This window comes from Hippopotamus amphibius, chromosome 2, assembly GCF_030028045.1.
Source record: "Hippopotamus amphibius kiboko isolate mHipAmp2 chromosome 2, mHipAmp2.hap2, whole genome shotgun sequence".
NCBI lineage: Eukaryota > Metazoa > Chordata > Mammalia > Artiodactyla > Hippopotamidae > Hippopotamus > Hippopotamus amphibius.
Window position 1 is genome coordinate 12,841,730 of NC_080187.1, and position 16,045 is coordinate 12,857,774.

General features: G+C 39.2%; 1 protein-coding gene across 1 annotated transcript in view; it reads left to right on the plus strand.

Moving 5' to 3' along the window:
• The first annotated feature begins 6,541 nt into the window (after positions 1 to 6,541).
• The window catches only part of LOC130846038 (olfactory receptor 1J4-like), a 39,079-nt gene continuing 29,575 nt past the window's right edge, over positions 6,542 to 16,045 (plus strand). Inside the window, exon 1 of the mRNA XM_057724000.1 lies at positions 6,542 to 7,030. Within this exon, the coding sequence (XP_057579983.1) occupies positions 6,542 to 7,030 (489 nt within the window). The remainder of the gene's footprint in view (positions 7,031 to 16,045) is intronic.

A 16,045-nucleotide genomic window follows, 5' to 3' on the forward strand; every position in this document is an offset into this window, starting at 1 on the left:
CATGCACCCCTATGTTCATAGCAGCACTACTCACAATAGGCAAGACATGGAAACAATCTAAATGTCCATCAACAGATGAATGGATAAGGAAGATGTACATATACACAACAGAATACTACTCAGGCATAAAAAAGAATGAAATAATGCCATTTGCAGCAACGTGGACGGACCTAGAGATTATCATACTAAGTGAAGTAAGTCTGACAGAAAGACACAAAAACTCATGTGGTATCACTTATATGTGGAATCTAAAATATGATACAAGTGAACTTATTCATGAAACAGAAACAGCTTCACAGACATAGAGAACAGACTTCTAGGGGAGGATGATGGAGTGGGAGGTTGGGGTTAGTAGATGTAAGCCATTATGTATAGAATAGATAAACAACAAGGTCCTACTGTATAGCACAGAGAAGTATATTCATTTTCCTATGATAAAGCATAATGGAAAAGAATATTTAACAAAAAAGTGTATATATACATATATATATGTATAGCTGAATCACTTTGCAGTACAGCAGAAATTAATACAACATTGTAAATCAACTATACTTCAATAAAAAAATTTAAAAACCAGAGCTTTCCTTCACAAACAACTTTTGATCAGAAAATGCTAAATTAATTTATTACTTATTTCTGCCACTTGAGGGGCATAAATAATACAAAAATATACAGGTTAGTTATCTTTTATTTGAGGAGAATTTTGGAAACCCGTATATTTTGGACTCATAATCTCACCCTTTAACACGCCCCAGAATCTACAGAATTAGCTATATTACTACCCTATCTCCTATGCAGACATTGCAGGATTTTCTTGTCGTCATTATGGGTCTATATAACCAGAAAATCCAAAGTAGCTGTCACTTAAATAATAGGAAGTTTATTACTCTCTGCCTGTGGTATAAAAGGTTACAAAAACAACTCTGATGATGGGGGATCCTGGAGGAGATGGAGACTCACCAGGGATCCCCCTTTGCCAACACGATGCGGTTGATACTGATTAGCCCCCAAATCCAGAGCACTTCATGCTGGCCTCCTTGCACATGCAGTAAAATTACAGTGCACGATCTGAAAACATCATTGCTTTCTTACAAATGCCACTGCAGATTCTGCACTGGCTATCCTTCATGGACTTCCTGCTTTCCCAAATGAAATACAAAAGCAAAGCTTTTCAAACTTTTGCATGCATAAGAATTCCTGGAGAGCTTGTTAAAGCAGAGATTCCTGGAATCTACCTCCACAAATTCCAATTCCTTAGTTCTGGATAAGACCTGAGAATTTGCATTTTTAACAAGCTCCCACATGATGCTGACACAGCAGATGTGTGAACTGTGAGTTGAAGAGCACTGGGGTGAAAAATTAAATCATGGAAGTGGTGGGATGCAGGTTTATAACACCTTCCATGAATTCTGAGAGTGGGTAGAGTGAAACAAGAGAACGCTTAAATTATTTTAGGAATAGAGAAATCAGTGGTTCATGTTGATATTTCAGATTAATTCTGGCTGCAGAAAATTCCTTTTTTCAATCTTTAGTATAAGAGGATCTTTCCTGATCTATCAGATTTTCTTTTCTCTTTCATATACAATACATACATCAGACCCTGTTTGTCATGCTTCATGCCATCACACCAGACTGTATATGTTCAGTGAAAAAACCACATAGCTTTGAAAAAGATTGACTCTTATGTCCATTGGTGGCTTCTTCTTTATATTAAGCTACGTGGAATTTCAGTGTGACTTGTAACTTTGCTAATGTTATTCAAAATATTTTACTATTTTTAAACTAACATTTATTTCACACACCCTGCCCAAAACCATGCATTTGTTATAAAGCATCTGTACCTCCACAAAGGGACACTTGAGTTCTTGACAAGACATTAAAAAGGTTTTGTTACATGTTATTCATGTCTAAAAGCCCTCATTTAACTTGCAGTGTTTCTTGACACAGCCCATAGATTTGCCTTGAATCCAATCCATATTATTGTTATTATGGGCATTGAGGCTATTTTACCCTTCTTTGCCTCTTCTTTTTGTGTGTGTGTGTCTGCCCTATGCAAAATGTAATATGTTTATCCAATTGTATACATAAAAAGACTAATTAGTATGTTACCAGCATCTGAAGTGACATTTAAGGCTGTAGTGATGTCCCCAACTCTAGTCTGTTTGGGTTGCGAAAATGGAATCAAAATTTCTTAAAGAAGTTTGATATTTGATACGTGTGTAGAGTATTATGATAGTAACTTTCCTTTACTATTCATTTATTTCATTCGGTAAGCTCTAACTTAGGCGATCCCTGAGGTGAATGAAGACAATCTAACTCTGTTGCCTCTCTTTCCATGGGGTTCAGCCTGGACGTCCATTCTTCACCTATTTTCCTGGGCATTTGCAAAGTTAGTTTTTTCTCTTTTCAAAGGAGCAAACCTCAGGCACTGGGGAACCAAGACAATGGAGCCCATTAAAATTGATGCTTTGGAGATATTACAGTAACCTTGATCAGACAACTGACACAAGAGAAGATTTGAAGGCGTAGTATAATCTTTAATAAAGTTTCACAGTGAAACTTTGTGTTAATTCAATATGAGATCAACTGAAACAAAAATTTTAAGTAGACTGATGTACTGATATTGTATACATTCTATGTATTGATATGTATAGAGGTAGAAATGCAAATAACATAATAACAATAAATTACTATAAAAAAATGAAAGCTATAAAATACCATATAAAATGAATCCCACTATGTAAACATAAAATTTTATGAATAAAAACCATTTTAGAAGGATAAAAATTGAATAATGGAAAGGTGAAGTACTTTGACTTAATCCTTTGCTTTTATATCTATGTTATTTGAATTTCCATCAGGAAGCAGAATTAATTTTAAAAGCAGCAAATCAAAAAGGAATTTCCACTTGGGAGAAAAATCCCTCTTCACATGTTAAGCTATGACTTAACTAGGGGAAACATTAATCTGGTAGGAAGTGTCAGTAAGGAGGTCTTTCCACATCTCTTTTTGGGCTCACACACACACAGCATCACCCTAGTGTTCTTCCTAACCACACTGTTTCCTCAATGTCTGCCTTAGAACCATCTGCCTCAGAATTACCTGACCCCAGACCTCATGAATGAGCATCCCTGGAGGTGGAGCTGGGATCTGCATCTTTAACAAGCTCCCCAGGTGATTCTGGGGACCATCAAAGTTTAGGGACCACTGCCCAAGGGCATCTGTCCTGGAGGGAGTAAGAAGAAAACCAAGCAATTAATACATGTTTAATGCACGTCTCTAACCTAGAGTTTTGTGCCCCGTCCCCTTGGGTCCCCTCCCTGGTGGGTAGAGCTGAGTCTTCACATCTCCCTTTCTAAAGCTGGTGAATTGAGGAGTACGCTCCAGGCTCATTCATGGCTTTTCTCTCTGATGCTGGTGTGAGGTTCAGGACCACAGAAGTTGTGGGCTAAATCTGGTCTCCAGGTGTCCTTCAGAAAAGGTGAGAATCTAGTCCATACTCCTGGCAGCTAGGTCACTTGAACATAAAGCTCAATGCAGAATGGGTATCCTTCACCTACAGCAGATGCGTGTGTGTGTACGTGTGTGTGTATGTGTGTGTGTACAGGTGCTCATCACTTCTCTGTGTTCTTGAGTCACTTCTTATTTGTCATTCCTAAAGACTAGGATGCAACAATCACCACCATCCAGGAACTCTTACACCTTTATACCCAAGCCTTGAGGGAGGTGAGGAATAGAGCCAGCTGGCTGGGTATGTTAGTGGGCACATCCCCAAATCCAGGCTGGGGGCCTCATCTCTTCATTCACGTTCTAGATGTCAGAATGGGTGGTTGTTTAGTGACTGCAGTGTTAACCAGCCCTCTCTACTAAGCTTTTCTCCAAAATATGTCATCATTCCCTCCCCTTTAGTCAGCACTGCTGCTCTCACCTGAAAGTGTGTTTGAAGGACAACTTCTACCTAGACAGCTTTGGTTCCATTTTCTTCATTTATATAGTACCTATATTGGAGCTTCTTGTTAGAATCTGATTGATGATTTCCTGCCTATAATCTCTAGTATAGTTCCACATTTCATCAGTGGCATAAAACCTTGGGTTCAGTAAAGATCTAATACCTCAGTTACCGTGGCCTAGGTGTGATTGAAGATAAGACGCTGAATCTCTTCACTCAGATCTTTGCATTTTGTTTCCAGCGGAAGCATTGTCACCTCATACAGGACACCTCCTATGAGTGAGGCGTTTTGCATATTGTACATTATCATATTTGTCTTACCATGATTCAGGAAATAATACCCCAGTATTAGAGAGGAAAACCTGAAACTTCGAGATGTATAATACCTTGCCTATGGTTCTAGATCTGACAGGTGATGGACAGGTGATTTGAATCCATTCTGTCTGATTCCAAAGCCTATGCCTTGCCTTTTTAAGCCCACAACCTCATTGGCAAGGAAATATCAGTTATCAGTAAGCAGTATTTGAAGTAATTTTGACCAGAAGGCTGGATGCAGTGCAGTGAGAGACTGTATATGATCTTTATGTAAGGCTTGTGCATAAAAGAAGAGTATTATCAAAATGGATGCAGGGGTTTTTATTAAAATCCCAAATGCCATAGACTACTTAAGTTTACAAGTTCAGGAAGGAGTAATCCTCTCCATAAAGCATCAGGATAATCAGAGAGATGGAGAAAGAGGGATAAATCCAGGACACTGGAATATTGGAGTCCTCATTCACTACCAGGCAGGATGGGCTTGGACTCTGCCCATATTCCCAACTTCATCACTGCTGTCTATGGCCTTTTCCTGTGACAGGTCCTAATCCCACAATGAAGTGGCTTTGTGGCACCTGAGTGCTGCTCAGTATCTGTCTGTTGAGAGGACTGGGCAGTCAGGACAGACAAACAATAGGGTCTCATGAATTGGAGGGAAGCAACTAACATTGATTTGTGCCAACTACCTGCAGTAGTGCTTCATTAATGCCGTCGTATTAATAGTCACAATTTGCTCATGACCTAGGCTCACAGTCTTATCCCCTGTAAGAGATGAGATAATTGAGGTTCAGGACAGCTGAGTCACTTGCACAGAACTCACAAATCTGAAGTGGTATTGCCCAACTTTGAATCTATTTCTAATTGCAATGCTTTCCCCAATACACCACACTGTCCTCAGATACAGGGTTCTCTCCTTAAGGTCATAACTAGGATCCCCAAAATGCTTGTGTGAGCAGGCAGAGACTGGGAACCTGGGCTTTCTTGCACATCTTCTTCACTGACCCATCCAGAACTCTGTTGTGCTGGTTGCTCTTCAGTAAATTTAAAAAGGAGGATGGTTACAGCCATATGGAATAGGAGTGTGCTCATCTCACCAGATGAAAGAAGCAAAGGGTTTCAAGCCTACCCCTAACCTGTATAAAGCTCTTCTGAATTTTACTTCTGATGAAGAATTGTTATAATGAAATAATAACATCCTGCATTTACTTACTACATGTAGGCATAAGTAGACACTTGACATTGATTTTTGGCTTAAAGGCAATATCTTAATTCAGACACAGGGAGATCCTAAACTTCTTTTCCTACCTCTCTTGCAGGATTTGGTAATTTGGGCTTTAGGATATTTTAATGGATAGCTAGTGGCTGTTGGGGGAGGACACAAATAAATTCTGTAAGATATAAGACTTTGATGACCAGGAGGACTGGATATGGCTGGCATTTTGATGGGGCTGGTTAGCAGCTGTTGTGATTCAAGATGCCAGGAGCCCGAATGAGGAAGCTAAAAAGCGGGCAGGGGGCATATTGTGGCCCCTCTCTTTGACCTCTCTCGATAACAGCTCCTTCCATTATGCATTGTGGATTTTCAAGGAGTCATGGGAGCTCATTGAGTCAGGAGGAGATTGGAGAATGAAAATGTAAGTACTAGTAAAAATATATAACTGCCAGTAATATTTTTAGTTGGCAAAGCAGTGATATTGTAAGACTGAGTTCTAAGACACTCAGTTCATCAACAGATGTGTTTCTTTTGTCTTGAACCGTTATACCTAATGGAAACTGTGCCTATTTATTTTTGATCCACTTTCCTTTGAAATTATTCCCTATACTTTACTAATGAATGGAGTTTGAAGTCAGATTTCAAAGATTCAATATGTTACAAGTTGAAGATCAAAGCTTAGGATCATTTTTAAACGCCGGAAACAGAAGAGAAATTAGGGAGATTTTTAACTTAATATCCCTCTGCTGACAGTGTAACACTTTCTCTTTACTGACGAGACACAGCTGCAAATTATGACTTAGAGGCTGCCTCTCCCTAGATAATGTGAAAATACCACTGAGCCAGTTTCTCTTCTGTATCAAACTCTCTTCTCAGTTGGCGAATTCTCTCATTTTACATGGTAATACCATGTTTAAGGTTTTATTGCAGGGACATGGCAATGCAGTCTGACATTAACATACTCACCAATAGAAAGGACTCTTTTTTTTCTGCTGCTGTAAATCAAAATGTGTTGGTTTCTGCTTCTTTCACTGTCCTTTCATCCCAGCAGACAGGAGAGGAACATGAGGAGGGAGAACCTGAGCAGCGTGTCCCACTTCCTCCTCCTGGGGCTCCCCATCCTGCCAGAGCAGCAGGGCGTGTTCTTCGCCCTGTTCCTGGGCATGTACCTTTCCACGGTGCTGGGCAACCTGCTCATCCTCCTGCTCATCAGGCTGGACTCTCGCCTCCACACCCCCATGTACTTCTTCCTCAGCCACCTGGCCCTCACTGACGTCTCCTTTTCATCTGTCACCGTCCCTAAGATGCTAATGAGCATGCAGACCCAGGATCAATCCATCCCCTATGCAGGGTGTGTGACACAGATGTATTTTTTCCTATTTTTTACTGATCTGGATGATTTCCTGCTCACCTCAATGGCCTATGATCGGTACGTGGCCATCTGTCACCCTCTCCACTACCCCACCATCATGAGACAAGGACTGTGTCACTTACTAGTAGCTGTATCTTGGATTCTCTCCTGTGCCAATGCCCTGTGTCACACCCTGCTCCTGGCCCAGCTGTCCTTTTGCACTGATAACACCATCCCCCATTTCTTCTGTGACCTTGGTGCCCTGCTCAAGCTCTCCTGCTCAGATACATCCCTCAATGAGCTGGCCATTTTCATAGCAGGAGTGGCCGTCATTATCCTCCCACTAACATGCATCCTGATCTCATATGGCTGCATTGGGGCTACCATCCTGAAGGTTCCATCCACCAAGGGGATCTGCAAAGCCTTATCCACATGTGGCTCCCACCTCTCTGTGGTATCTCTGTATTATGGAACAATTATTGGACTGTATTTTTTCCCCTCATCCAGCACCTCCAGTGACCAGAACATAATTGCCTCTGTGATGTACACAGTGGTCACACCACTGCTGAACCCTTTTATTTATAGCCTAAGGAACAGGGACATGAAGGGGGCCCTGGAGAAGCTCTTCCACAGGGCAAAAGTCTTGTTTCAATGACGTATGTTCATCTTTGTAACAGACACATGTATTCACATAAACTCCAGATTCTACATCCCTAATCTTGAGCCCAGTATGGAATAAATACTCAGTAAATATTTGATAACTTGAAATGCGTTCTATTACAGTTATTCTCTCTTTTCCTAGCAATTCTTTATATAAATTGTGATTTCTAAGCTGATATTAATGATTATTGCTTTGTCTAGTTGATTGAGAAATTACATCATTGGTAAAACTTACATCTCTTGTCTTATTTCCTGGAAATCTATTAGTTCTTTTTAAAATAGCTTTATTGAAGTATAGTTGACATATGAACATTGCATATATTTAAAGTGTACAGTTGATATTTGGATTCATATATGTTGTGAAATGGTTACCACAATCAAGTTAATTAATGTGTTCATCACCTCCACATAGTTGCCACTTTACTTTTGTGTGTTTGTTGAGACGACTTAATTCAAGATCCACCTTCATAGCAAATACCAAGTACTTAATACTGTGGTTGACTGTAGTCATTGTGCTATATATTAGATCTCAAAAACTTACTCAGCTTGCATACCTGAAACTTTGTACATTATGCTAGGTGAAATAAGTCAGACTCATAAGACAAATACTGCATGATCCCACTTACATGTTTTTTCTAAAATCGTCAAATTATAGATGCAGAGAGTAGAATGGTGGTTGCCAGGGCTGGTGGGAGGAGAAAATGAGATGATGTTGGGAATTTATTAGTTCTTATGAATTGTTTGAAGATCTTGCCTAACAAGGCTCCCTTGGCATAGAACATTTGCAGAACGGGAATTTGCAACGTATCTCCTTTCCTTTTCCTGCTTCTCATTCAGTTCTCTTCTCCTATTTCTTTGTTGTTAGTAGTAACCAAGGTAGGTCAGGAGAATTAACTGTATCATAGCCTTTATACTTCCAGGAAAGTATGCACTGTTAATGAGTTCAGCTGCCTCACTTAGCAGAGAAGGACTCGAAGCTTCTTCTTGATTTTAGGAACACTGATCCCTCTTACAGATGACAATGCCCTTCACTCAGCTGTTCACTCTCAGACCAGTTTGTATATGAAGTTTTCTGACTGCATGTGTGAGCTTCAGGAAGACACCTGCTCAGTCCAGACTGGGAATGAGAAAGACAAAGAAATTTTCCATCATCTGGAGTCTTCTGTTCCCTAACTGAATTTGGTGCCTGTCTCTTTCAGTCTCTTCATTATCTGTCTCCCCAAAAATCATTTCTACTCAGCTTAGTGACCACAGGTTTGTCGAGACTAAGTAATTTATCTTCTTTGGCATCCAGTGAAGGACCACAGTTCTCTTTCTTCAGGCTGTGCTTAGTTAAAGATAAACAGGATCAAAACTGTCTCTGATATATACCCTGAGAAAACCATAATCCAAAAAGAAACATATACCACAATGTTCATTGCAGCACTGTTTACGATAGGATATGGGAGCAACCTAAATGCCCATCAACAGATGAATGGATAAAGAAGATGCGGCACATATATACAATGGAATATTAGCCATAAAAATGAAGGAAATTGGGTTATCTGCAGTGAGGTGGATGGACCTAGGTTCTGTCATACAGATCAAAGTAAACCAGAAAGAGAAAAACAAATGCCATATACTAACTCCTATATATGTAATCTAAAAAAGTGATACTGAAGAATCCAGCGACAGGGCAAGAATAAAGATGCAGATGTAGAAAATGGACTTCAGGACATGGGGTTGGGGACAGGGGGTGTGCGGGTGAAGAGGAAGCTAGGACGAAGTAAGAGAGTAGCATTGACATGTATACACTATCAAATGTAAAATAGCTAGTGGGAAGCTGCTGCATAACACATGGAGATCAACTTGATGACGGGTGATGAATTAGAGGGGTGGGATATGGAGGGTGGGAAGGAGTCATGGGAGGGAGGGGATATGGGGATATATGTATAAATACAGCTGATTCACTTTGTTGTACAGCAAAAACTGGGACAACAATGTAAAGTAATTATGTTCCAATAAAGAGCTTAAAAAAAAACTGCCTCTGAGACTCAGCACCATGTAGCTGTAAGGGAAGAACATTTGGGAAAGACAGATCTCAACTGTAAGCTGTACCTGCCACAGTGTGTGGTCTCCAGCTTAATCTCCTCTGAATATCAATTTCTTCATCTGTGTAAATGAAAAAATTATAAAACATCTAATATATTTCTGATTTGGAATAAATGTGCCTGCACATTTCACATTCCCACCAGCAATGTAGGTTCCAATTTCTCCATGTTCTCACCAATCATTGTTATTGTCTGTCTTTTTATTTTAGTCATCTTAGTGGATGTGGAGTGGTAGCTCATTGGGGTTTTGATTTGCATTTCCCTAATGACTAACAGACATTGAGCATCTTTTCATGTATTTATTATCAGCAGACTCAGAGCATGGCCATTTGCTTGGCCATTGGAAGCTTTACCCTTTTTCTGGCAACTTCTTTCCTATATTTTCCTTGAGTGCTCTTGGCACTTTATGATCTTCAGCATTAAATCATATGCCTTGAAAAACTGTACTAAATATCTTAGCACTTCTCTTCCTCTACCTTGACCATGCCAAAAATTACTGTAGACCAGACATGTCAACTTAGGGAAATAAAAAAGTATCATTCAATAGTTTCACTGATCAATGTTAGAGAAATAATCAGTTGGCATTCAGATTTCATTCTGATCTTGTTATACGGTACATTCCTGTACTTCAGACTGGAAAGAAGAAAGGAATACTTTTCCCAGACTCCTTTACAGTTTGGGTCCTGGATGTAAATTGGGTTGTATAGAATAGATGCATTTATGTGAAATGTGGAATATGAAAATGAGGTGGAAGGCATCATGATTGGTTTTTTGTTTTTTTTGTTGTTGTTTTGTTTTGTTTCTATGTTTTTTGTTTTTGCCTTTTCTACTGTGAGATGTATTCATGGAGCATTTTTTCTGCATCAGAATTTCAGTGTCCAGTCACTGGGTACACAGATGCTGAGAGGCAGTTGATTTGGGAGTGGCAGCTGGAGAACCCTTTTCAGCGTCCAGTCATCAGGTGAGCAGAAGTCAACACACAGTTTTGATGTTGATTCCTGATACCTGGGTTGCAGCTGCACTGAGAGACTCTTGAATTCAATAGTCCCAATGGCAAGCTTCTGATTCCCTTTCTTCCCAGTTGCATAAGAGACAGAAGCATTCCATGTAGGTCAGATTATTGTTGTTCTTAAGGTTATTCTTGGAGACTCATCCTAGTGCTTGTGATTCTATAACATTTTCAATGACTTTGTAAGGACCCAATTCCCTGAGCTGACTTCATTTCTGCTTAAAATACCAACAGTGCTTTCTTTTTCCCTACCCAGAATCTTGATTAACACAATAGAAAATGAAATATAGACTTAATCCTGGAATAATTACAACACCAGGCATGTTATGCTCATGTTGACAGAGAGAAAATTCTTTCAGTCCCAGACGAAACCATCACAACTGATTTCTAATACAGGAGGAATTACTTTTGTTTTTGAAATAATTTTCTTTAAGAAGTCCTCTGCCTCTTTCTCTGTGGCGGAGCATGTAATAACCTAATTTAGCATCTATTTGTTGACAGCATGGAATTTTCAGTAATTCTCTCATAGAGAAGGAAAAGATGGATTCTATCTCCAGAGCAAACTCCAGATAAGGAAAGCATAGGCATGGTCTAAAGTAAGTTGATATAAAAAGTCTAAACATATTTAAATATTTAACGATTACAGTAATATTTTATTACAGAAAATGTGGAAAATACAAGCTGAAAATAGATGTTGAAGGAAGAAATAATGATCATGCACAATTCTGTCATCTTGGGAGAGCCACTCAATGTTTTGGTGTACTTGATTCAAGGTTTTTTTATAAATCCAAGTTTTTTTTTTTAATCCACTATGAGTAATGAATAATGAATTCATAATGGATTCTGTAATATTGAGTGTCCTATTAACATTATTCTGTGTTCAAAATACATTATCAAATAACTGGAAAGCCCATGCGATTGTCCATCACATCAACATATCATAGTTTAACCAACCAAGCCCCAGTGTCTCAACTTTAGGTGTTTTCGGTTTCTCTTATGAGTAATATCATTATAAAGAATTTCTTGATAATATTTTCTCTGCTATTTCCTTGATCAAATTTCTGGTAGTAAAAGAGTGGGTCACAGGGTACAAATAATTTCAATGCTCATAAAATGAATGATGAACTTGTTTCCTGGGAGTCTATGCCAGTGTGTGCTCTCCCCACCAGCAGCATTTGAGAGTATCTCCCTCACCTACCTCTGTGAAGCACCAATTAATTATCATTTAAAATGCAATTATAGGCAGGGACCTTGGCTTTACTGCACATGAAATGGTAAGTACTTCCTAAAAGGATTATTACAGTTGCTGTGCAGAGAAGAAAATATCGTTGTACAAAGATGAAAGTAAAAAAAACCCACTGAGGAAACTTGCAAGAGCCTAGTCTCTTTCAGACCTCTGAAGAAGTAGAGATTAGGTGTGACCTCCCATGGGTGTTCACAGGAGAAGTTGCCACGAATGTGTAGAACTTCCCTGGCTGTACTGTCCCACTTGGAAGTCAAGGTTGGTGCCAGTTAAGTGGGTTCTTGCTGCAAGGAATTTGTGGACCTCCTCCTTCTTCATTAGCATAATATCAAGGGCTCTGCACATTCTGAAAGTTTCCCTTTAAGTTATGATATAACCCAGAACAATGCTGTATGGACCCTTCTTTGGGTAGCACAGAAAGCAGGAAAAAGAAAGATGGCGGCGAAGTAGAAGCATGTGGAATGCATCCCTCTCCACAGATGCATCAGAAATACACCAAAAGACGCAATAATTCACACAGAGAACCAGCTGAACACCAGCAGACAACCTCGGACACCAGAAAGGACTGCAAAGATCCCGACATAACTGGGTAGGACAGAGGGGAAAAAAAAGGAGAAAGAGGAGGAGAAGAGAGGAAAGGGGTGGGTCCCACACCCTAGGGTGGGGGGATCTGAAACAGAGGAGAGATTGCCAAATTCGGGGAAACATCCCTTATCTGATGGGGGAAACCCCTTCTCCAAAGGGGAGACGCCACCAGCGTCCCTCTGCAACAGGCACCTCCAAGCCCGACCTGAAACGACAGTTGCACCACTGTTCACTCACTCCCAGCGGAAGGAGCCACTGTTGTACCCTCTCTCTCCTCACAAACCAGTGCTTACAGACGAACAATAAAGGAAGCTCTGCTGGTCACAGAATAATACAAAAAGCCCAAGGTGGGTAGAAGGACACTTGCAGCTGAGACCCCAAGGAAACAGAAATATTCATATTAATTCTATTCATCTAGTCCATTCTGGGGTCAGTTCTAGTTTTTTTGTTTGTTTGTTTGTTTGTTTTTAATTAATTACGATCTTAATCCTAAGGGATCTACACATTTTATAACATATTTTTTTATTCTATTTTTTACCCTATTTTTATTTTTAGCCTTTTTGTATATTTCTATTCCTAGCTAAATTTTTTGTAGTGCTGATTGTATCTCTCCTACCTTCTTTTAATCTCTATCTTTTATACATTTCTATTTCTTTTTCTTTTTATAGTTCCAGTCATACTATGCTCTTCTGTTGCCCTGTATTCTATTCTTTTTTAGTTTCTTTATCTTAATATACTTATAAGCAATATTATCAGTCTGCTCTGTTTCCTTGCTTTATTCTCCAGATGACACATTGCTTTGGTATTTATTATTAGGTTTTGTCTTTATCTTAGTTCTAAGTATAATAGTCTGATTTCATTCTGAGAATCTTCAGTCTGGTGGTACTCATTGTTTACTATATTTGATCCTAGCTTTCAAAATCTCCCTGGATTTCTGTTTGTGTGTGTCTGGTGTGGTTTTTGCTGCTGTTGTTATTGTTTTGTTTTGTTTTGTGTGTTTTTGTTTTGTTCTGTTTTGATTTTGAATTTCTGTTGGTTTTCTCTTTAATTGTCTGATAGCACACTGGATTCTTCTGTCAGGTCTTTCTAGTGCCTTATGTTCTATTGGATTCAGTAATTGTGTGTCTTATTACATGTATGTGTTTCCTTGACTTAGTATTTGTTAGACTCAACACTCTGCCATTAGTCTGGGGCTTGGACAGTCTTCTTTAAACCCCTTTATTGCCGGGACAAGCAACCTCTGAAGTTTGGACTACTCCATCAGAAGTACAAGTAGGAGGCTCTGGGGAGGGATCACTGAATCCAGGATGCTAGACTAGTAGGGAGGTCCTCAGACACAGGGAAGATTAACTGCAGAATTCTCACAGAGCCTCATATCAGAGTCTAAGACTAGCTTCGTCCGAATGTCTGCAACTGCCAGTGCTGGACACCTCACACTAAACTACAAACAAGACAGGAGCACAAACCCACCCAACAGCATACAGACTACCTAAAGCCATATTAACCTCACAGATACCCTAAAACACATCTCCTGACATGGCCCTGCTCATCGGAGAGAAAAAGACACAGAGCCCACACCCAGGAAAGCAGGCATCAGACCCTCCCACCAGGAAGCCTACTCAAGACACTGGACAAACCCCACCACAGAGGGGCAGAGGGCAGAAACAAGAGGAATTACTACTAGGCAGCATAGGGAAAGAAGATGGTAAATCCTGTAAATTAGACAAAATGAGAAAAAAAGAAACACCTTGCAGGCAAAGGAGCAGGAAAAAAACCCCACAAGATCATATAAATGAAGAGGAATTAGGGAAAATTGCCTGAAAAAGAATTCAGAGTAATGATAGTGGAGATGATACAAAATCTCGATAACAAAATACCAATAATACAAGAAACAGTTGATAAGCACTCAGAAGAAACTAAAGAGCAAACAAACAGCAATGGACAACAAAATAACTGAAATTAAAACCACTCTACATGGTATAAACAGCAGAATAAACGGAGGTAGAAGAACGAATAAGTGAGCTGGAAGATAGAATGGGGGGAAATAACTGCCATAGAGCAGGAGAGAATAAAAAGAATGGAAGGACAGTCTCACAAACCTTGGTGACAACATTAAGCACACCAACATTTTGAATCATAGGCATCCCAGAAGAAGAGAAAAAACAAGAAAGGGTCTGAGAAAATATTTGAAGACGTTATAGTGGAAAACTTCCCCAAGATGGGAAAAGAAATAATTAATCAAGTTCAAGAAGTGCAGAGAGTCCCATACAGAATAAACCCAAGGAGAAATACACCAAGGCACATATTAATCAAATTAATGAAAATTAAACACAAAGAAAAAATGTTAAAAGCAGCAAGAGAAAAGCAACTAATAGCATATAAGGGAAAACCCATAAGGATAACAGCTGAACTTTCTGCAGAAACTCTGCAGGCTAAGAAGGGAATGGCAGGATATACTGAAAGTCCTGAAAGAGAAAAACTGACAGCAAGAATACTCTATCCAGCAAGAATCTCATTCAGATTTGATGGAGAAATCAAAGCTTTCCAGACAAGCAAAAGTTAAGAGAATTCAGCATGCACCAAACCAGCCTTACAACAAGTGCTTAAAGCAACTTTTCTAAGTAGGAAGCATAAGAGAAGGAAAACACCTACAAATTACAAACCAAAACAATTCAGAAAATGGTAATAGGAACACACATGTCAATAATCACCTTACATGTAAAAGGATTAAATGCTCCAAACCAAAAGACACAGACTGGCTGAATGGATACAAGACCCTTCTATATGCTGCCTACAAGAAACCCACTTCAGACCAAGGGATACATAGTGACTGAAAGTAAAGGGATGGAAAAAGATATTCCATGCAAATGAAGTCAAAAGAAAGCTGGAGTAGCAATACTCATATCAGACAAATTAGACTTTAAAGTAAGACTATTACAAGAGACAAGGAAGGACACTATATAACGATCAAGGGATCCACCCAAGAAGAAGATATAACAATTGTAAATATCTATGCACCCAACATAGGGGCATCTCAATACATAAGGAGAATGCTAACAGCCATAAAAGGGGAAATCGGCAGTAACACAATGATAGTAGCAGACTTTAACACCCCACTTACATCAATGGACAGGTCATTCAAAGTGAAAATAAATAAGGACACACAAGCTTTAAATGACACAATAGACCATCTTGACTTAATTGATATTTATAGGACATTTTGCCCCCAAAACTACAGATTACACTTTCTTCTCAAGTGCACATGGAACATTTTCCAGGATAGATCACATCTTGGGTCACAAATCAAACCTCGGCAAATTCAAGAAAATTGAAATCATATCAAGCATCTTCTCTGACCACAATGCCATGAGACTACATATCAAATACAGGAAAAAAAACTATAAAAAATACAAACACATTGAGGGCTAAACAATACACTCTTAAACAACCAAGAAATCATTAAAGAAATCAAAGAGGAAATCAAAAAATATCTAGAAACAAATGACAATGAAAAACACGTCAACCAAAAACCTATGGGACACAGCAAAAGTAGTTCTAAGCGGGAAGTTTATAGCAATACAGTCCTACCTTAAGAAAACAAGAAAAATATCAAATAAACAACCAAACCTT